Source organism: Ursus maritimus, unplaced genomic scaffold, assembly GCF_017311325.1.
Source record: "Ursus maritimus isolate PB19 unplaced genomic scaffold, ASM1731132v1 scaffold_26, whole genome shotgun sequence".
Classification (NCBI taxonomy): Eukaryota; Metazoa; Chordata; class Mammalia; order Carnivora; family Ursidae; genus Ursus; species Ursus maritimus.
The window spans coordinates 3270048-3292610 of NW_024425119.1; the positions used below are offsets into that span (position 1 = coordinate 3270048).

At 50.1% G+C, this 22563-nt stretch overlaps 1 protein-coding gene across 1 annotated transcript in view; it reads right to left on the reverse strand.

Annotated features, from left to right (window-relative positions):
- B4GALNT3 (beta-1,4-N-acetyl-galactosaminyltransferase 3) overlaps positions 1 to 22563 on the reverse strand; it is an 88500-nt gene that overhangs the window by 11427 nt on the left and 54510 nt on the right. Inside the window, exons 2-10 of the mRNA XM_040642020.1 lie at positions 13937 to 14040; positions 12819 to 12896; positions 5636 to 5731; positions 5063 to 5153; positions 4540 to 4640; positions 3928 to 3995; positions 2225 to 2303; positions 2034 to 2100; positions 212 to 355 (exon numbers count right to left, since the gene is read on the reverse strand). Of these exons, the coding sequence (XP_040497954.1) occupies positions 212 to 355; positions 2034 to 2100; positions 2225 to 2303; positions 3928 to 3995; positions 4540 to 4640; positions 5063 to 5153; positions 5636 to 5731; positions 12819 to 12896; positions 13937 to 14040 (828 nt within the window). The remainder of the gene's footprint in view (positions 1 to 211; positions 356 to 2033; positions 2101 to 2224; positions 2304 to 3927; positions 3996 to 4539; positions 4641 to 5062; positions 5154 to 5635; positions 5732 to 12818; positions 12897 to 13936; positions 14041 to 22563) is intronic.

A 22563-nucleotide genomic window follows, 5' to 3' on the forward strand; every position in this document is an offset into this window, starting at 1 on the left:
CGTGTGTAACGGTAAAATCGTACACATGTATATTTTGTACTTTTCTGTATGCATGTTGTATTTTACACTCCAAGGGAAAAACCAAGATTCTCTGACTCTGGGGATACTGTGGTAGAAGTGACAAGTCTGCGGAGTCTCCTCTACTAACACCCAGGGGCCTGGCAGCATATGGCACCCAGACTGGATGACAAGCGTGTGGCCAAGGCCTTACCTCGATAGAGGGTGTCCCGAGGGTCAGGCCGCAGCATGTCTGCGAGGGGTGGCTCCTCTCTGGGAAGAGAGTCTCGGGAGCCTGCATGGCTGGCTGCTGTCTGAGGGATATGGCCCACGTCATCCATCCTTAGGACGGTCTCATCTGGGCCCAGGGAGGAAAGAACAGAAGCAGCTGTGAGTCCGAGGCAGAGCCAGAGCCCAGGCTTCTGTAATGCCCCCCAGGGACGGTATGGGTGTGCGTAATCCCTCTCCCCTCTAGCCCTGCCCTCTCACAAGTTGTGGGTTCAGCTACTGATTTCCCTTGGACCCACTCGACCAGCCCCATGGCTACCACAAACCACAACTTTGTGCAAATGGGAAAAAGACACCACTTCCTCAAGTGTGTCACTGCTCTCTGCTGGAAATCTGTCATCGGGAGTCTGCTGCATTTATGTCACAAACACGTATTGAGCACTTACCAAATAACGAGCCAGGCACTGTCCTAAGCATGTCACAAATATCAAACCACTTCATCTCCATAAGCACCGCATGCCTTAGTTTACTGATTATTCCTACTTTACAGACTAGGAACTTTAGCAAAGAGAATCTAAGTCATTTGCCGAAGATCACACAACTGGTCTGAACCTGGGCAGTGTAGTCTCAGCCTCCGGGTTACACCGCATCTCAGGGAGACCAGCCAGCAAGGCGGACCACAGCAGGGCGCCCCCTTGCGTTCTCAGCAGCCTGGCTCATCACCCACCCCATCCTCCCCCACTACCCCTGCGCCCCATCCCACCCCCACCAGTATTCTCCTTTCCAAGTGGGCCAGGCCTCCTCCTCCCCTTTCTAACCACCCTGGGGACTGCTTGCTCGCTGTGGCTCACTGCCATCTGGATTCACCTGTCTTCAGCCCCAGGTGGAGCTCTCCTATACCGGGGCTGGTTACCTCCGGCTCATCTAACTAGTTTCTTCCCTGATCTTTACTATGGGCCTCTTTCTTCTCATTTCACATTTATCTACGGACTCCAGCTCTGCCTTCTTCCTCCGGCACCAACTCAGCTGCTGTGTCCTGCCCCTTCTGCCTTGACCTCATGGCCTCTAGCTTCGTTCACCCCAACCTCTCCCACCTGTCCTTCCCATGCCACACTGCCCCCCTGTCCAGTGAACCCACACCTCCTTGGCCTGTCCCCATCCTGTCCTCCTGGTCTCTTACACACTTCCCACTGCCTTCCCAGTCTCCTCCCAGCACTCGGCTTTCCCTTCCTCCTTTAAGTTTCTGACCCTGCTCTTCCTACACCCAGGCCCACATGGCCCCACCTTCCCCCGCGGTGATTTTTTAGTGGTGCCTGCAAATGCATAGGAAATCATGAGCAATACATAGTACAACTGAAGAGTTCATTTACTGCAAATCTAAAGCAGGTAAGAAAGTTTTTTCAGCTCTGGTCATGGCTTTGCGAAGAACCATGGGACCCTCAACTGTGAAACAGGAAACTGGCCTCACGCAGAGGCTTTTCATCTGGAGTGAGCCTCACGGTCTCTGGATGCCCTTAAATTGTACACAACATATTGAGTGTAGATGGACAAGGGCATTTTTCTAGGGCAAGGTCTCAGCAAGCTTCCAGCAGGTTCTCAACGGTGTCACTGACCCCTGAGAGTTAAGGATCTCTGACCTTAGGGTCCCTTTAAGTTCTGTTCCTTGTTCTGGACCCCTTTCCACCCACATTCCAAGCACCTTGAGCTTTAGCCTCCACCCCTCCCCTGACCAACCCCCCCAGCAGACTGAGCCCCACATGTCGGCACAGCTTGCCTCTGTCTCCAGGGGAGGGGCAGAGCCTACTCACTTGTGAAGAGGGACAGGGAATGGGAGTCAATAATGGTGAACTTGGCTCCGGGCTCATTCCGTCGCCACTGGAAGAGGAGAGAGGGTGGATGCGGAGGGTTGGAGGGAGCTAGATTTAGAAAAGGGTTCCAGGGACAAGGGGTGAGGATGGCTCCGAGCTGAGCTGGGGGGCAGGAATGGCGGAGCTCTCACCGCAACTTCCACGTGGTCTGTGCCCTCATCGTTCTGCTTGTGCAGCACCTCGAAGTAGTACCTCTGGGAGGCCGCCAGGCTAGCAGGAGAGAGCAGAGACAGAAGGCTATCTTCGCAGGTCCTGTGGTTGCCTTTCCGACCCACTCTCCCGCCGTGCCACACCAGCTCCCACCTCGCACCTGCAGCCTCCCCTTGTCCTTTTCTCTCTGCTGCCAGAATCCCCGGAGTTTCACTTTTAATTCTGGCCTGGGGTCCCCACGCTACCTCTTACTCACAGTGTGCCTTTAGTTTTCTCTTCCGTAAGATGGCGGTTGTAACAGTACACACTTTACAGGAAAATCAAAGGAAATACAGATCTTCCTCAACTCAGGATGGGCTTACGTTCTGACAGACTCATCGTAAGTTGAAAATATTGGAAGTCAAAATGCACTTAATACATCTGACCTCCCGAACATCATAGCTCTGCCTGGCCCACCTTGAACGTGCTCAGACACTAGCATTCGCCTACAATCGGGCAAGATCATCTGACACAAAGCCTGAGTGCTCGCTAGCCCATGTAAGTTACTGAATGAAAGTGAAAAACAACATGGTGGTACGCGCACAGAATGATTCTAAGCATATCAGCTGTTGACCCAGTGATCGATCACATAGCTGACTGGGAACTGAGGTTCACGGCCACTGCCCAGCATCACAAGAGACTACTGTAGCCCTTACTGCTAGCCTGGAAAAAGATCCAAATTCAAAATCTGAAGTACAGTTTCCACGGAATGCATATCACTTCTACACCATCGTCAAGTTGAAACATCATAGTTGAACTATTGTAAGTCTGTGGTAATAACCCTTACAGCGTGGTTACTACAGGCCAGACACTGTTCTAAGGGCTTTATACATACCAACTCACTTAATTCTTATTTATAGATGAGAACACTGAGGCACAGAAATCTTGGGTAATTTGCCCCCAAATCACTGAAGTAGTAAGTGGTGGAGCTGGGATTTGGACCCAGGCAGTCTTGCTTCTGGGTCCATGACATTAGCTGCCATGCTGAGTTCCATGTAAAGCGCTCACCACCGAGACTGGACATAGCAAGCGCTCTGCAAGCTAGAACGTCTTATTGTTACCGACATCGCTATTATCACCATGAAGCTGATGCATGTTCTTGTCTGTGTGTGCAGGCCACCAGGTGGCACTCTAAAGTTAAGCTAAGTTCCCCTTCCAGCATGTTAAAGCTTCTAGCCACTACAGGCTGGGAAAGGCCTGGTCTCCCTCTAGTCTCCCAAGGGATCACAGCGATGAGGAACTTTCCGCAGCACAGGCAGAGATCCAGTGTCCAGGCTGTACTGCTGTGGACATCTCCAGGGATGGAGCAAATGGGAAGGGCAAGGACTGGGAGAAGAGAGACCTATTTTGTTTTCTAGTCCTGAGTGTCACTAAATACTGTGTGACCTTCATCAAGTTGCACCCCTCTCTGAGCCTCAGTTTCCCCATCTGTAAAACAAGGAAGGATGGGCCACATGGTTTCTAAGTCAAAGACTTCATTTATCAGAATACATGAGTGCTCAGGCACGCTGAGCCTCTAGGGTAAGGAAGGCTGGAGAGCAGGGAGGGTACAACTGGGCTCCCTGCCTCGGATTTGGCCTCAGTACTTGAGGTAGGTTGGGTTTTTTCTGTCGCTCACAGGAATGTCATGAGACTCCCTACTCACCTCACTGGCTTGGAAATTTGGCTCTGAAATTTCCCAAACTCTCCAGGGGCGGTCCACTCTTTTCCAGTCTAGAGGTGTGGGGAGAGCAAGAAGAGAAGGAAGGAGAAGATGGGCAATATGAAGGAAGGGAGGTGGGGAGTGAAGGGACAAGGAAGGAATGGGGAGGAAACCACGTGGGGGCAAAGAAGAGGAGGGAGATGGTAGAGAAAACAGGAGAGGTGAGGGGAGTGCCAGGTGACCCAGGCAAGAAGCACCTCCGCCCTTCCTATGAGGGGCCCAAGGAATCAGGCCCCATGGCGTGCATCCTTGGCACCATGCTAAGGACACTGGAACCCAAAAAGGGGATGTGGCCCAGTCCCCGCCCAGAGGAATCTTCCTGAAGTCTTTCTGTGGCCTCAGACTAACTCCTCACTCCTCCCCAATTTACACTCCAACTATCCCTTTGTAAAACAGGGCATGGTGAAAGGGAGGATGCTTCCCTCACACCTTCTTCCCTGGCTGTCATGCCAGAGAGACTAATGGTAATGAGCGTTTCCTGATGCGGGCAGGTGCCTCTTCCATAACTTGGCTCCCAGGCCCGGTGGCAGAGCTCTGGGACTGGGCTGACCCTACCTTGCCCACACTGGCCAGCAGCTGAAGGCCTGACACCTGGTCGTCCCGGCTGAGCCAGAACTCAGCGTTGTCATCTGCAGCAATGGCAAACTGGATCTTCCCTGGGCAGTGGGGGAGAGAGTTTGCAGATGAGAGCAAGAAGGGCATTAGCATGAAGGGCTGAAGGCCTGTTTTATGTCTTAGTGATTACATTCTCTCAGGGGGCTTGGTGCTGTGGCTTCCCTCTCTGTAAAGTGGGGGTTCCTCATCTTAGGACACACCGTGAAGACAGGGAAGACTCCCAGGGAGAGACAAGTTAGTGCCAGACTCTGCAAATTAGGGTGTGAAGTGGCAGCCGGGGTGGGGGGGGGGACTAGATGAGACTTCACTATGACTAAATTTCCCCTCTCTCCCCAGTGATGGCCTAACAGGGTCCAGGCAGCCTAGTGCGGACTTACTTCTCAGCTACAGGCTTATGTTCTCTGGGTACCATAAAGAACCTGGAGCAGGAAGCAGGAGGATGGGACTTTGGGGCTGGCCTCACCATCGGTGAAGGGGTGCAGGTAGCCAAAGATGCGGAGGCCATAGTTGGTCCATTTGGGGGACACGGCCAGCTTCCTCAGGGTTGTGCGAATCTATGCCAAGAAAGGGGAGGGAAACCATTACCCAGAAGAGGGAAGAGGAAACTGAAGTTAACTGGTCCACTCAGGGCTGCTGGGAAGACCAGGGCAGGGAGACAGAAGGGACTGGGGCATGGCTTGGTGAGTGGAGTGTAGGCAAGATTTCCACTCCCACTTGCTTCTTTGTCCATGTGACCTTGTACAGTGCACAACCAGCCCGACTATATGTGGTGGCTCTGGCTAAACTTTATCATCATAACCCACAATGAGAGCCGAAAGCTGAAATGATGCAGAAGATGGCAGAGAAATCAAAGGAATCCTTGGGAAGAGAGCAAGAGTAGTAACTGTGGGCAGAAGAAAAGAGGACCCAAGATGAAAAGTAAAGAAAATGAACCAGAAAAGAAGCCAGGACAGATGAAGCAGACAGAAGACAGGGGGAGATGAGAGACAGGAGTGGGGCGAGAGAGGGAAAAGAGGCGCGCCCGGCAAACACTCACGTGGGGGTACAGTGGGAAGTGGAGGTTCCTCCTGAGCTGCTGAATGGAACTGCCGCACCAGTCCTCAAACACATGCAGGTTGGCGCGGCCGCGGAACTGTACGGGGCAGAGAAGCGAGCAGGTGAGCGCGAGCGCCCCGGCCCCTGTCCGGCCGCGCGGCTTGAGGAGGCCCGGTGGGGAGACGATGCCCAGGCCACCGCAGCCCGAGCCCCGGTGTCCCTCTCACTACGTCCACTTCAGTCCCAGCCCATCCTCCCACCCACAGCTTCTTGCTCCAGCCTCATCCCCACTGCCTGGCCCTGAGGCCTGGGTCTGTTTTTCCGGCCACGCTTGTGCGCGCATGGGCACGCACGCACGTACGCACGCACGCGCACGCAGCCCCGGCTCTGTGCACGCAGGAAGGGGGCTGGTTTGAGTTCCCCAGGCAAGGGGGGCGGGTAATAGCCATGACGGTAAGGCAGAGATGACAGAAAGAACTGGAAGGAGGGCCGGGCTGGGGTTTCGGCTGAAGACTTGCTCTCCTCCCCTCCCCTTCCCCTCATGCCTAATAGTAAGCTCCACAGCTGTCTGCTGGTGAAACCTTATCTACCCAGTAGTCTTCACGCTTCTGGCTGCCCTTGTGGGGAAGCAGCTGGGAAAGCGCTGCAGGAGGTCTTTGGGGGCCCCATCCGGCAGGACGGCCTCCGACTGTTCCCTTAGGAGCTGGAAGGCCCCCCTCCCCCCGCCCCCGGCTCCGCTTGGCCTCTCCTGGCATAACCACCCGCCCAGTGTCTGGGACTTGGGCAGCCGTGGGAAGGTAAGAGCAGAGGACGTATGCTCTCTCCTCCTTGGCTGTGGCATGGGTGGGGCAGAGACTGAGCCTGGAGGCCAGCAGCAGAGGGCCCCCTTCAGAAGACAGGGCCTTAGAGCCAGTGCTCTGAGTGGGGTGGACGTGCTGGGAGTTTGAGAGGGGAGGGGAAGCATGGGGATCCTGTCCCAATTTATCCTGACAAAGAGTTTCAGATTACCCCATCTCAGCAATTTTCTCCTTCCCCTCCCCCAGAGCTTAATCTCCAGGTTGTGGGAGGTGGGGCCTCAATTACTCTATACAAACAGGCCCTGCCCTTCCCTCCCCACTGTGGCCCATCAGATATAAAAATCTGGGCTGCCCTGAGGAAAACAGAGGAGGAAGGGACACCCAGACTGGAAGCCCAGATAAAAGGAAGTGGCACAAGGGCTTCAGCAAGAGATCTGGAGGTTCGGATGGTGGGGGGAGAAGTCCTGCACACGAATGCCAAGGATCTGAGGTGCGGCCTCTGAGGAAACACAACCCCACAGCTGGATCCAGAAAGGACATGGGAGAGCCTGTCACTCCCCGTCCCTTTAGCAGCCTGGCACTTCCTGGGCACACTGGCCTGGTCAAAGCTGAGCATGTGGGGCCTTGGGAAGCAGCCATCACACTGGGAATATGAGTGGGGGACTGGGATGGGTGGGGGAGAGAATGTGGGCTGGGTAGGTGGGGGGCGGGCTGAGGCTCCTTGGAAGGAAAGAATGGGGACATTGTGCTACTTCTGGGGAAATTCCTTAAGTCCAGTTTACAAGACTCAGTTGTCTCCTACAAATGACCTCCTCTCAGCCCCTCCCTGGGAGACTTTTAGGGCAGTGTAGTCAGATCCACAGCAAACTGCGGACGGAGGGCATGCCACCAGAGAAATCGGTTGTGTTCAGCCAAGAAAGAGGCCAGAGGCCACAAGGGGTTTGGGCAGGGGAAGGAGGGAAGGAGGATGGAGCTGGGCTGGCTGCCTCCCACCTCCCCGCCTCCCACCTCCCTGCCTCCCACTGAGGGCCTTGCTTGCTCTAGCAGGGGTAGCCTGAAATGCTCCAGGGAATGGAAGGCAGGGGACATGAGGAGGGTGTAGGAAGGACTAGCCCTCTCCTCTGAGATCTAGGCCCTCACTCTTCATCAAGGTAGACCTCAACCATGCTTCACCCACTCTCAGGCTGTAGGTGGGAGTCTCTGCGGGACCAGTGGGCACCATCTTCCTCCCCAGGCCCACAGTGGCAACCCCACCAGTATCTGTGTCTCTCCAAGTTTTAGAGACTTTGTATCTGGCAGGGATGAGGGACGCCAGCTCATCAGCACCACCCTTTGCCCACTCTCTCCATTGTCCAGCAGGAGCGAAGGCCCAGGGAAGGACACTGGTTACTCCCATCACCAGAGTATGTCCACGGCCAATGACGGATTTGGAACTTCCAGTTGTAAGTAGTGGAAAAAATATTTGTTGGAACCCTCTCATTTTAGAGGTGAGATTATTGCAGCCCAGACAGGTAAACTGACTCCCCCAAAACACACAGCAGTTAACCCTGTGGAAGTGGGGAGGGTATCTGGGAGTATGGATGCAGGAGGGGGAAGGCCAGCCTGGTGGGTCCTCAGACAGGAACGTCCACTGTCTTCCATTCCCACAACACTGCCTCTGCCAGGCCCCACTGGGCTTGCCAGGCCTGCAGCAGAGCCTCCTCACTGAAGGAAAGCTTCTCTCCCTCCACTGATTCTTCACACTGCCTGTAAGACTGTCTTTCTAAAGCATAGACCTGATCATGTCACTTGGGGGCTTCAAACCTCTAGAGACTCCCAAATGACTTCAGAACAAAACCTCACCCTGACGCTTGAGGTCTTTTCGACTGACCTACCTTCCCAGCCTCAGCTCCTGCCACTCCCTGTCACACACCTACACGCTACTCATACCCATCTCCCTGTCTCTGTCATGCTCTGTCACGCTCCTTCACCTCTCCAGGTCTTTATAAACACTACTTCCAGGTGGGAGGGCCTTTTCCTTTCTCCCCCACCTGGCAAACCCTGGCTCATCCTTTCTCTGACTTCCTCACCAGAGTTAATAGCTTCCCTCCTCTGTGCTTACAGAATATCTTGATTATTTGAATGAACAAATGCTTGCAGAAGCTAAGCTTGGAACCGGATGTTCCTTCATTTATTCGATAAGCGCTGAATGTCTGCTTTGGACCGGTTAGAGATGAACAGAGATAGGGTCCTCCAAGGAGAGAGACGTGTTAACAGTTGGTGTCACTGTGCCAGCGGTTATTGCAAGAGGTGTCAGGGGCACATGGCATGAATGCAGGAGCAGTCACCTCTGCCCCCAGCAGAGGCAGGAGCCGATCACAGAGAGTATACTTGAGAATGGATAAATAAAATGTGGTATGGCCACACAATGGAATAGTACTTAACCATAAAAAGAAATGAAGTGCTGGTACAGGCGACCGCATGGATGAGCCTTGAAAACATCATGCTAAGTGAAAGAAACCAGAAACAAATGGTCACATTGTCTGACTCCATTTATATGAAATGTCCAGAACAGGCAGACCTAGAGAGACGGAAAGTAGACTATTGGGCGCCCTGGCTGGCCCAGCTGGTACGGCATGTGACTCTTGATCTCAGGGTCGTGAGTTTAAGCCCCATGTTGGGCATGGAGCTTACTTAAAAAAAAATAAAAAGTACCCCCCAAAAAAGTATTCCTTAAAAAGAAAAAAGGAAGTGGATTATTGTTTGCATAGGGCTTGTAGGATGGGGGTGGTGAGGAGTGATGGCTAACAGGTATGGAGTTTCTTTCTGTGGTAATGAAAGTGCTCTAAATTAACAGCCATGGATACATAACTCTATGAATCTAGTAAAAGCTATTAAATCACACACCTTAAATGGATGACTTTCATAGTATTTAATTTACATCTCAATAAAACTGTTATTAAAAAAAAAAAAAAGGTAAGCCTGAGAAGAAGATTCTGGGTCTCAGCCCTCTCTTCAAGAGACACCAGCTCACCAAAGCCAGCGTGGCCTGACCCAGGGAAATGCTGACTTGCTATAATCTTATTCTGGATTCACCAGATTTCTTTCTTGTAACTATTTTGGTTTCCAGATGGAACATCCTGAGTATCAGACAGTGTTTTGGTCAATGGACATAAATGAATAAATTGGCATTGAGGTTTGTTCATCAGTGGGGTTTGTGAACTAGGGTCTGTGATTTGGGGTGCCATGAATACGTTTTTGAGGGGTTACCCCATGAAGGCCAGCCCCACAGCCATCCACTCTGACAGTCTCTCTGACACAGCAAAGAGAGTTGCCCATGGCTGCTTAGCTTTCCAGAGTGACTTCTGGCTCAGAGACCCTGCACTGCTGGCTAAAGACTGGGGCAGAGAGAAAAGAAGAGAGCACTGTCAGCTTTCTTATCCTCTGTCCTTGCTCACCATCAGAGCAGAGCTGTGTTCTAGTGATGCCACGAGTTAACCCCTCTCTGAGCCATTACCTACAAAAGGGGGATAATAGTACCACCTGACAGCTCTTGACAGCTAACATACATCATTCATTAACCTGCTGAAACTGTCTGTCAAAAGCGCAGGAGACAGGTAAGGAGATGGGAACAGAGAGGCCCCAGTGGTGGGGGCAGGGACCACCATGCAGCCCTGTGGCTGCAGACCTTAGTTATTTAGGTCTTGTTTCGAAGGGGCCTTGTTTTCTTTGTTGGTGAAATAAGATGATTGGATCAGTGATTCTCTGAAGATCCATGAAGACTGTAACGAGGATTTTGTAAGCTACTCTTTTTTTTTTTTTGTAAAAGCTACTTTCTTAAGAGATTTTATTTAGGGGTGCCTGAGTGGCTCAGTCGTTAAGCGTCTGCCTTCAGCTCAGGGCGTGATCCCAGCATTCTGGGATCGAGTCCCACATCGGGCTCCTCCGCTGGGAGCCTGCTTCTTCCCCTCCCACTCCCCCTGCCTGTGTTCCCTCTCTCGCTGGCTGTCTCTCTCTGTCAAATAAATAAGATCTTTAAAAAAAATAAAAAAATAAAATATTTTATTTATTTATTTTAAAGAAAGCGCGAGAGAGAATGAGCTGGGGGAGGAGCAGAGGGAGAGGGAGAAGCAGGCTCTGTGCTGAGCAGGACCCTGGGATCGTGACCTGTGCCCTGAGCAGAAGGCAGACATGTAAACAACTGAGCCACCCTGGCACCCTGGTAAAGCAACTTTCAATATTAAAAAAAAAAAGTCAATGGAGATCAGGCATTTATCACCAAAAGGCCATATATACTTATTAAAAAATCAAGTATTTCTTTAAAAAGTTAATCCTATTTTAATCACTATTTACAGTTTGTTCAGTTTTAATTTCATATATATCTCCATCCTTGACTGGCCAAAAAAAGTGGGGAAATTAATGATTATTAAATGCAGAATGTTATGCAGTCGTAATCTTTCAAAATAATTGGTTCATTAAGAAAAATGATCCGGGGTGTCTGGGTGGCTCAGTCAGTTGAGTGCTGGACTCTTAGGAGATTTCGGCTCAGGTCATGGGCTCGGGGTCGTGAGATCGGGTCCCATGTCTTGCTCAGCACAGAGTCTGCTTGGGATTCTCTCCCTCTGCCCCTCCCCCCCCACCCGCCCTGCCCTTGCTCTCTCTCAAATAAATAAATAAATCTTAAAAAAACACAAACCAACAACAAAAAATATAAAGAAAGGAAAATGATCCCAACTGTCCTCTAAGGACTGAAGGGCTAGATCATTGGATCAATGGTTTTTAAGGCACCCTCTTGTCGAAACTCCAGGTGGGGTGGGGTGTAATCACCTGATGATGTCACCTAGTACAGGTGTGCCAGTGTTGTAATCTGTCTTCTCTCAAGGCTTTAAACGGAGGCAGTTTCACGGCATGGATAACCTAACACATTACTTTTAGCACGATACTGCCTCCTTCACTCCTGCCCCACAGCAAATACGTGGATTGGAAATAAATCATGCAGGCTGAGAAAAGCTCAATCTGTGACAGCTATGGATAAAGACAGTGGGCTGGCCAATACCACTCAGCCAAGAAAAGTAATACGTGTCCACAGGTCTCAGGATGAAAAGGCACTGGGTTATGGGCAAGTTGTAAAATATGAAGCCCAAATTTAAAATTTTCACCCCCAAAGCACCATGCTACTATGGAATCTTGGCATAAGCAAGTTAATTAACCTCTCTGTGCCTCAGTTTATTTACCAAAGAAAAAGAATCTTTCAGATCCTATATAAGTGAAAGGTATCATAGCAACTCTTATTCACACGTTTAACCACTTCCTATAAAAATTTTCTAAAGCGGGCGCCTGGGTGGCTCAGTCATTAAGCGTCTGCCTTCGGCTCAGGGCGTGATCCCGGCGTTCCGGGATCGAGCCCCACATCAGGCTCCTCCACTGAGAGCCTGCTTCTTCCTCTCCCACTCCCCCTGCTGTGTTCCCTCTCTCGCTGGCTATCTCTATCTCTGTCAAATGAATAAATAAAAAAATCTTAAAAAAAATTTTTTTTCTTCTAAAGCGGCTTTTCCTAGAGTATGTTCTTTAGAATACTAGTTTCGTAGAATATTAAGAGATATTTCATGGGGGAAAAAAAAAGGCAGGAGACACATAGGTTTGGTACCTGCTGAGCTAAACTAAGTTGAACAGCTCACTACAGAACTTCTCGGAAACTTTCCTATGTTATTGTGTATTTCCAAGAAGTGCATGTAGTATATAGTTTGAAGCCTTATTTAATTAACAACGGACTCCTTTCTCCCTGGAATACCTTATGAGACTTACTAGTCCAAGAAAGACAGTTTGGGAAGCCTATCTTTAAGAATGATGTGGATGTGAAAGTCATGTAGCTTTCCTGAGCCCTGTTTTTCTCACTTATAAAATGAGGACAATGATACTATCTTACAGGGTCATAAAACATATGGGATGATATGCAAAAACCAGCACACAATAGGCTCAGAGCAAATGCTCTCCTTCTCTAAAGGAAGAAAACTGAATGAACCTGAAGCCCTTTTCTTTTTCCCAAATCAGGTTAAAAAAAAAAAAATGGGGGGGCTGGGGGGAAAGAAAGAGAGAGCACGAGCTCACGCAAGTGGCGGGGGTAGGGGGAGTTGCGGAGGGGAAGATGGGCAGAGGGAGAGAGAGAATGTTAAGCAGGCTCTAAGCCCAGCGCAGAGCCCAACCTTGGGGCTCAATCTCAAGACCCTGAGATCATGACCTGAGTCGAAATCAGGAGACAGACGCTGAACCGAGTAGCTACCCAGGCACCCCTGGGTGAAAATTTTTAATAATAACCACTAGAAGAAAATTTTCTATGGTCTCTGGAATTATCTGTGAAAACAATGTTTTGGCCATCTCCAAGAACAGGAGCAGCGGAGAATCCCTTACCTCTGAGAGCCAGGGGACGGGCTTATTCCACCTCAGGTAGCTGTTGTTACCACTCCCACCTCGATCCACGTCTTGGTCCTGGCAGAAGAAAGAGTGAAGAATGAACTTGGTGGGAATACCAGGATTGGGAGCCCCCTGAAAGTGCCTGTGGGGAGGTAGGGGGCCAGGAGACATAGTCCCTGCCCCTGGGAAGCTTATCAATATAAGGGACACTCCCATTTATTATTCACCCTGTGTCCCTCAGAAAGACACCCCCTTACAGTTTCATCAATGTATACTTTCCTGAGGTTCTTTTGCTTTCCTGAATTTTCTGTCTTCCCATATGGAAAAAAATTTTTCTTTTTCTTTTTTTGAAAAATAATTCCTAATTAGATCAGTCTTCTGAGAACAGGAACTTACCTCGGTCTTCCTCTACATCCCCCCAGGACTCTGCCCACGTCTGTCACTCATTTGTCCTAACAAGTGGAAGTCCCTTGGGGACATCCCAGCCCTTCCCTACCCACCATGCAGGTTCGAGGGTTCAGTTTGTTTCTGGTCCAGCCTTGGAGATCCATGTCTCTTCTAGGCTCAGAGGCTCAATCTTAGGGTTCCAGACTGAATTAGACCTCGATTTCCTTAATTCCCACCCAGAGCGCTTCCTACCTCCCTAGGGACCACGGGCCCAAGAAACACTATAGAAAAAATGCTCCATGACATATCTGTGCCCCAGCCATTTGCAGCTATACATGACGCCTACCTCCTCATCTCTGACTCTTCGCAGTGAGTATCTGGGATCATTACCAAGGCACCAGCCTAGGCCTCAGGCCAGCAGGAGGCAGGACGTGATGGTTCTGCCTTAAGCTCTCTGCTGCTATTGGAGACGAAGGCCACATGCCTGGACCAGTTCAATTCTGGGCCTCTTGAGCTGCATGAGGAAGGCTTCGAGGAGGGCGGGATGGACATCTCTACCCACCCAGCTAACGAGATCCTGTGATGTCCGAGTACAATCCCAGAAATTCTCTCCTTGGCCTCTCTTACCACAGAAAAGTAGGGGATTCCCTTAAGGCTACAAGGTCATGGACAGCTGAGGACCCATGTTAATGCACTAGTAGGGAAAATGGGCTGGCCCCACCACATACCTTGGGGCCCAGCCTCTGGGGATGATAAAACTGGAGATTTGGATCCACAGCTGGAATGTTCCTGCTGGCCAGAGCCTTGGCCAGTTCTCTCCAGCTGCCATATCCTATGGAAGGGAAAGAAAAGAGAAACAAGGTCAACAGAACATGAAGACCTCATAGGTCTGTAAGATTTGGGGGGAATAAAAGAGTTAAGTTTCTTCCATTCTGCCACTCCTCACACCTCTTCCTACAATGGGCATGAAGTGGGGGGAGGGTCGGGAGATAGTTACAACCTTAGCCAAGGTCAGTAGCACAGAGGGAGAGGAAATGAGCTCCTAGCACATTAAAATTTGCTGTCTTCCATAATCAGAGAAGGAGCGAGGGCAGGTGAAAATGGAACACCATCCATTTGTCCATGGAGTGTGCCCGACATTACGAGCTGACTCTTCCCCAGCTGCCTTCTGAGGCTGATTGCTCCTGAAAGCCACTGTGGGGAAATTGTTGTGAAAGGCAGTGGAACTAAGCTTGATCCCTTTCTCACTCAGTCCCCTTCCTCCGAGCCCAGGAAGACAGCAGGGTTGTCTCGCTGGTGGGGAACAGGAAACTGTTGGGGTCCCAGCGAAGAGTTAAGGAGCAAAGCGCTGTGCTGAGGGTGAGGCTGCAGGAGTCAGGGTTCGGTGGTTAGCACGGCCATGCACTGGGAGGGTTCAAGCCCCCCCACATGTCAAGGGGGCCCCTCGGGCATGACTGTCAGACTTTGAATATGTGAAACCAAACCACTGCTGGCCGTGAACCCAAATCATTGACTATCAGGAGCTAGCAGAGGCTTTCAAGGTCATCTGGTCCTCATTTCAGATGAGGAAAATGGGACCCCAGCCGGCCAAATGACTTCTCTCAGCTCACTTAACAAAGAGCAACAAAGCTAAGACTGACTCCCAAGTGTCCAGATCCCCACTGGGCTACTACTCTCTCTCCAACAACTCCATCAAGATGTGGTGGGTGCTGCACAAAAGGAGTTAGACTCATGGTCCCTGACCACTGGGAGCCAATAGCTGGCCCAGAGCAGAAGTGTCAAGAACCCCATTGTGAGCCCAGTTGAGACACAGCCAACAAGCCACAGAGGAAAGAGCACAATGTATGAATGTGGGCTGGCAGAAGGTGGATACCAACAATTTGTGTGTTTATGTAATTGACTCCGGGAGGGGGGTTGCCATGGTAGGGGGATGCTTTTCTTCCAGTTCTGTTTGATGCGGCCCTTTAGTGCTTACTAAGCATCTCAGAGGAATGATCTCATCTGAGCCTTATAAGACTCTTGTGAGAGGGGTGCCTTGGGTGGCTCAGTTGGTTAAGCATCCGACTCTTGATTTTGACTCAGGTCATGATCCAGCCCTGCATCAGGTTCCACACTCAGCACAGAATCTGCTTGAGATTCTCTCTCCCCCTCTCCCACGTGTGCGCATGCATGCGTGCCCCCCTCAAATAAGTTAATTAATTAATTAAAAGAATCTTGTGAGCTAGGCCTGGTCTGATGACCCCCATTTTACAGATTGGGAAAGAGCAGCGCAGAGTTTAAAGTCACAGAGTGAGTTGTTTTGAAGCCAGATCAGACAGAAAGCCTCCCTGTCTCACAAGCCAGCGTTTTCTCATTCCGCCTACATTTTCTCCTGTGGGCACTTTTTGGCACAAACTTTGAAGAGTCCCAGGGGCAGAGGCCTCAGCTGGGGATCTGTGCCTCTGGGTTTCTGCACAGACTTTAAACCTCTGCTCATGTTATGTTTATGGAGACTTCTGCAGGCTTATCCTTCTGCCATCAAGGTCTCTCCTGTTTCCATGGCCGGCCAGCTGGCAGGCAGGAACAGGTCAGACTAGTTCAGTGCAGGGGGATGTCCTGGGGAAGCAGGATTCTGGGGCCAATAAAGTGAGGTGAGGATATGGGAAGGAGGAAGAGAAAGAATGCTCCCAGACCCACACCCTGCATTTCTGGATGAGCTCAGGAGAGAGCTGTTTGTTCATCTGTTAATCCCAACGAGGACACATTTAAGAGCGCCAGCCCTTTCCAAGTCCGAGGAGCGGTTGGCAAGTGGTTGGGGAGCTCAGGTGCCTGGGTGATGAATGAGTCACACGGTGGGGAGGGGTGGGCAGGCTCTGCCTTGCTTCTGCCTCTGAATGATTGGGTCATCTCTTCCTTGACTTTGCTCTTACAACTAAAAGCTATCTACTTCTAGACAAAGTTGTGAGGAAATAATAATAAAAACACTACTTCCCCTATCGATGGGAATTACAGTATGTCTCAGATGTACATTCTTTCTCATAGACTAGTTTTCAGCTCCAGAAAAATTCTTTGACTCTTGGAAATCACACCAAAGGTGAGACAACCCGAGACACAGTAAACTATCACTGGCATTTCCTGGGAAATGATGAAGACTGTCTCCTTTACCAAATTTTAGACAGGCTCTTCTGAGCCCTCCTTCTGAGTAGGCCTTGTCCTTGGGCCCTGTGCTTGGCTGGCCCAGCCCCGTGTTGAGGAAGAATCCTATTAAGTATTTTTAGAAGGAATCCCCCGCACCTTTGATACCTGATCAATTCCTCATCCTCCCACCCTTGCTTGATGTCTAAGTCCTCAGCCTGCTTTTGGCAAGAATCCTGTTAGGCCAGTTTAGCAAGAATCCCCCTACCCCCAAGAATCTCCTCTTGGTAATTTTCCATCTCCTGGCCCCCTCACTCTGCTTGCTGGCTATAAATCCCCAGCTGTCTTTGCTGTATTCAGAATTGAGTTCAGTTCTCTCCTGAACTCTCTTTCCTATATCATGATAGCACTGAATAAAATCTGCCTTCATCACCTTTACCTGGTGTCTGGCTCTGTTTCTCTGTGAAAGAAGGTAAGAGATGGTTCTCTCAGTGAACAAGCACAAATCCACTGGTGGGAGGTTGGGGGACAGAGGCTATCAGTGAGGTGAAAGCCAACCAGGCCCTGCACCTGGTCACAGGTGTTGAGATGGCTCTGAGATACTTAGAGACTGGAGTAGCCAACAGCCCAGCCTTTAGTAAGTTCAGGAGTAGGAAATTCCGTTTGCAGACTTCAGACTACAGAAGAAAGACAAGCAAGGCTTTAGAGTCAGACCTAATTGTCTATCTACCACTTATAAATGATGACTGCTTGAGCAAGTAATCTGACACACTGTAAGTACTCAGTAAGCACTCCTTCCTCAATGAGTTTGGGGTTCCAGACCTGGGAGTCAGATATGAGTTCAAGCCCCTTTACAATTTTGTAAACTGCAAATGGCCAGTAGTTCTCTTATTCTCTTCTCTCTTTGCTTACCGACCAGAGAAGCAAGCAGACTGTGGGCCAGCAGGGACTCAGTGGTAGCAAAGCAGTGGATGATGCTTTTTGTCTGTTTCCCGGGTATTACTCTCCCTTCCTCCTCACTGCCCATCCACCCCCCTGTTAACTTTCGCTGAGTGGTATCAGGCATCAGGCAGTGTGCTGGGCATTTGGTAATTCCTCTTCCCATTTCTTTGCCTGTGTATTAACCCTGTCAGTGGATCCCCAGGTATTGCTCTGCCCCTTGGGGGAACCTGGAGCTAAAGAACGTGCTGATTTAACTATTGACACTTGTCACTTGCCCTCTGATAAGTGAACTCCTCCTGCTCCTGGCCAGACCTCTCCTCCCAGGGCGCCAGCTGCCAGGGCCTGTTTCTCCTGCAACAGGTGTCACACTTGTGCCAGGAGACAGACACCCCGATCTCAGGTGACAGATAAAGCACCACCATGGGCCTCACATTCTGCCCTCACAAAGCTGGGCTATCAAATTCACCATCAGCTGGAATTTTGCCAACATCTGTCTTCGGTGCAATGTGAACTCTTCAGAGGCCTGAAGATGATCACATTGGCTCTTTGCTGAAAATATGGGATACATCTATCCCTTGGTGCTTTTTTCAAAGACTCTCACGTACATTATTTCACAGCCTCCTCACAATCTCCCCATGGACTGTTGTCATCTCCATTTTAGAAATGATAAAACAGAAACAGACAGGTGAAGTCATCAGCCCAAGGTCACTCAGTGAATAAGATAATCCACGTAAAGGACTTAGTCCCTGGAACATAATCAGTAATAAGCAGGTTGTAGCTTATGATTTTATTATTCATCACAATGTGGCAGACCCGAAACTTACATTCATTTCTCCTGACCTCTGGCCTGATTCCCTTGGCAGGCTGTCATGTGGTCAACAGGGACATTTACACCAGGAGGAAAGGAAGTCCCTTATGGTTCGGGCAGCTTTTGGATAGATTTTCAAAGTACAGCTGACATGCTTTGCTCACGGATTGGATATGAGGAGAGGAATCAAGAATGATCTGAAGATTCTGACCTGGGCAGTTGGAAGGTTAGAGGTGCCATTTCCTAAGATGGGGAGCCTAGGCTGGGGTGTCCCCAGGAGAGGTGGAGCTGGGAGTAATGTCTGAAAGAGAAGTGGAAGCACTGGGGGGCAGGTGGGGGCCATGGAAATGATCTTTCTGAAGCTCTTCTCCAGCCTGAAGCAGGGCTCCACCGGAAAGAGCTAGCACCTAGAACCTTCCCTGAATAAAACTCTCTTTGAAAAACAGGAAGCCGACTGACCTCCAGGGCAGTGGGAAGGTGGGCTGAAGGAGGAGCCTAGGAGGGCTGGTCCCGAAGGGCTCCATCAGATGTAAGGGACCCAAGGATCCAGGGTGAATGCAGAGATTTTGTTTAGTAGCCCAGCGTCTGTCCAGAGGAGAGGTGATGAATCCAGAGGACAAGAGGTTGCCAAGGGAATGTGAGGTCATGCCACCCAGGGCACGGTTCCACAAATGCCAGCAACCAGCACTGAGTCCTAGGACAAAAAAGCAAGACTCTGTGGCTCTGTGGCTCTGACCTTGGAGTGCCCTTTAGGGCCAGTCACATGTCCTCAGCAGAACAAAGCCCCTATGTCTAGAAGCTGGCAGGGCCTGGAGCCCCACCCCCCCTGCAAACCTGCAGTGACACAGCCAGTCAGGGATGGTACCAGGGACTGGCACCTGGGAGGAAGTCCCTGAGGCAAACACAAAGCTCCAGTGGCAGAGACAGAGCTGTGTGCCCTAACCTTTCTTTCCAGCCCAGGACACCGTGATGCAAGAGGACTTACTATTCACGTAACCTTACCAGTTAACATTGATGTGTGAGGCCTATATGCATATATATACTCATATTAAATGAAATATAGAATATTTCAGGAAAACAAGGCTTAGAAGTTAAAAATCTTGCTGAAAGTCAGAGGTCGTAAGTGAAAGAGGCCAGTATTTGAACCGAGGACAAAAGCTCGTGTCCTTAATTCCACCAGTCTCAACTGAATACATGAGGATTTCCGTCCACCTCTACCACCACCATCATTATCACCTGGTGTCAGGCACTCATTTAGTCACCAAACTGTCCCCTCCCTTATTAACTCCCCCTCACCACCCACACCTGCCAACCCCCCTCCCCCACAGTCCCAGACTATTTCCTTACTCTTTCTAACTTGGCCACAGACACCTCTCCATATAAGCCAAAGAAAAGCAAGAGGGAGTGTGGAGACCCAAGTATCCCAAAACAGCTAAAAATTGGACATGAAAGCATCTTCATATAGGCCTGCTCCCCCCTTCCTGATTTCTGAGCCTCTTCCTTCCCAACATGAAGGTAAACAATCCAGCATTGTGTCTGCGAGCAGGCGTTGGCCCGGAGGAAGATGAGAAGTGGTTTGCTCAGTCAGCTCACTCTCTCTCCCAGCACAGGTGTGTGCTGGGGAGGGGGGTAATGAAGACTAGGAGAGAGGTGGGGTCCAGGTGTCTCCCTAGCTCCTCCTTGATGAGTCTCTTCCCCCATTGCCCCCTACCGCCACCCCCAAGCTGCTGCTGCTTAGTGCTGAGCTCAGGAACCAGAACAGCCAGCTGCTCCCCAGCTCCCTGCCAAGCCAGCACCTGAGCTGCTGTAATGGTTTTGGCTGCTGGCAGGCTGAGGCTTGCCAGCGAGACGCAAGGGACTGTACCTACTGCCCTGTTGGGTGCCACCTAAAGGGGGCCCAAAAGAAGGCATCAGAGCTGTGCCAAGTATGAGCTTGTATATTTCAGCTCTGCTGTCGGTACTTCCTGTTCACTCAAACATCCAGACTCAAGCATAAAACTTTAAGGGGGTAGATGAGGAGAGGAGATAGAGAGGGTAAATGCCCTTTCTATGGGGCTGCCGCTGCTCTGGGAACGTAGGGTCTGTGTGCACACAGCCCAGCTTGTAACTTTCCATTCCCCGAGCCATGGATTTGATCGGTAGAGGCCCCGGAAGATTTGGCCAGGTCCCAAGGCACCTCTAGGATATCGTCATCATCATTATTATAAAACAAAAACAAAACCAAAACCCCCAACAACATTTAAGGCCTCATCTTCTAGTCCATGTCAACAGGACAATTACAGCCACACACACAGTTCTGTCCAAGGGGAATTCTGACTGAAGACCCTTGATGCAATCAGTGGGATGGTTTCAGGAAAACCTAGAGATAAAAGGGTCCAGGACTTCTAAGACTCACCCAAGCCAACTGAAAAGGTATTCTCATCATCTGTGGATCTAGACATGGACCACTTGTAGTTTTAGGGTTCCTCAGATCATCATGGAAGCCACAAGGCTTGTTGTTTCCAGTCTTCTTTCTGGACTGGGACACAGACAAGCTTCTGAACATGTAGGAAAATGGGGGACAATCCTTTCCCTTCCTGGCATCTTTCAAAGAGGAAGTTTAGTGGTACTCAAGAGTAAGCAAATAGCAGGTTGGGAAAGAGTGAATTAATGAATCAGTGAACCAACAAATCAGCAGGCATGTATTGAGCACTTGTTGTATACTCAGAACTCAGCTAACTGCTGTAATAGATAGAAAGATACAAACTGAGGGGTGCCTGGCTGGCTCAGTGGGTGGAGCATGAGACTCTTGCTCTCGGGGTTGTGAGTTCGAGTCCCGTGATGGGCGTAGAGATTACTTAAAAATAAAATCGAAAGAAAGAAAGAAAGAAAGAAAGAAAGAAAGAAAGAAAGAAAGAAAGAAAGAAAGAAAGAAAGAAAAAGAATGAGGACCAACATGTCTATGGACTCGTGTGCGTGTTCTGGCACTCACACCTGTGCGCACATGCAGGGCATGTACGAGCCAGTTCTGCTTTATGCAAACAGACAGACCCACATTAGACAGCTAGGCTAACTGGACGTGAATGATGTGATGTTACTTGATGATTTTCCAGGCTTGCAGGAACCTCAGGCAAGACACTCTGCAAACCATTCTGGGGATAAGGGAACTGGTCTTTGCCGTCCCAAAGAGTTCAGGAGAAGCAGCACAGGAATAGGAAAACCCTGGTTCTGTAAAATGGCAATGGAGTCATTTCAGCAGAAATATCCCCAGGATGCACCTGAAGGTTGACACTGCCTACCTCCGGAAGCCCTGACGGTTTGGAGCCATCTGGAACAACAGCCCAGGAGCTAGTCAAAAGGCAGTGCTCTTTCTTTTACTTCTTTTTAGGCGGGAGGAGGGAGCAGTAGAGGCCCAAGATCCCAGAACTCTTTCCCAACTGGGTGGAGGTGGCTCCACCCCCACTTGAGGGAGAGGAGTGGTTTCCGTAGTTATAGGTCTGCGAGGACCTTCAGTAACACAGAAGGTGTTCTAGAAAGAAAGAGTTGGAACCAGAAGGAAAAAAACAAAGCCTGGAAAAAAAGACTGGGAGGGAAGAAGAACTTTGAAAAAGAGAAGAGCGAGCCCCACCCAGCCAGCTAATGAGACAAGAGGGGAGAAGTGGGAATATTTGATAATAACTATGTTAATTATGAAGATTGTGGGGTTACTACAGTAAAACGCCAAAAGGGACCTGGGAGGGGAGCAACACTGTTGACAAAGCCCTCCTCCATGCATTACCCGACTCAACCCACTAAACAGGTTACTACCAAGTACGTTTAACAGAGAATAAACACAACAGCTAATATCTGTGTAGTTTTTCAGGCCCGTCAGCATGCTAAGCATTCATTCATTCAATCTTCGTAACAATCCTTTCAGGTAGATATTAATATTATTCCCATTTTACAGATGAGAAAATTGAGGCCATGGGCAGTGAGAAGGGTACCTATCTGCCCAAACCTCACAACTTCTACATAAAAGAGCTGAGATTTTCAAACCCAAGCACCTGACTCATTAAGCAAAATTTTCTTAACAATTATCTTACACACACCCTTTTGTTTGGTGAGTGAAAACACAATGGGATCCAAATGAAGCAGGAAGAGAGAGGAGCCCCGAAGCCGAGAAAGTTTTCTAGGGCCACACAAGGACTGGGTTTGGGAACAGAAGTCAGGAGCCACACCTTCCGCCTCCCTCTCCACCTGATGTCTCCTCTTAGAACAACACACTCTTTTAAACAGCTTGTGGAGCCCCTTCTCTTTTCTGCACAGGCCTGAAAACGAATCAGATGCATTATCTGATCTGAAGGGCTGCCAGCTGCTGGATTTGGGAGGGCTGATGAAGGTGACTTGCCAACGCCAAGCTGGGGTTATTATGACCTGTTTGGGGGAAAGAGAGGCGATGAATGGGACAGGGAAGGCATGGTGACAAGAGAGGAATCCGGGGACTCTACTTTTCTCCTTTCCACAAAACATCAT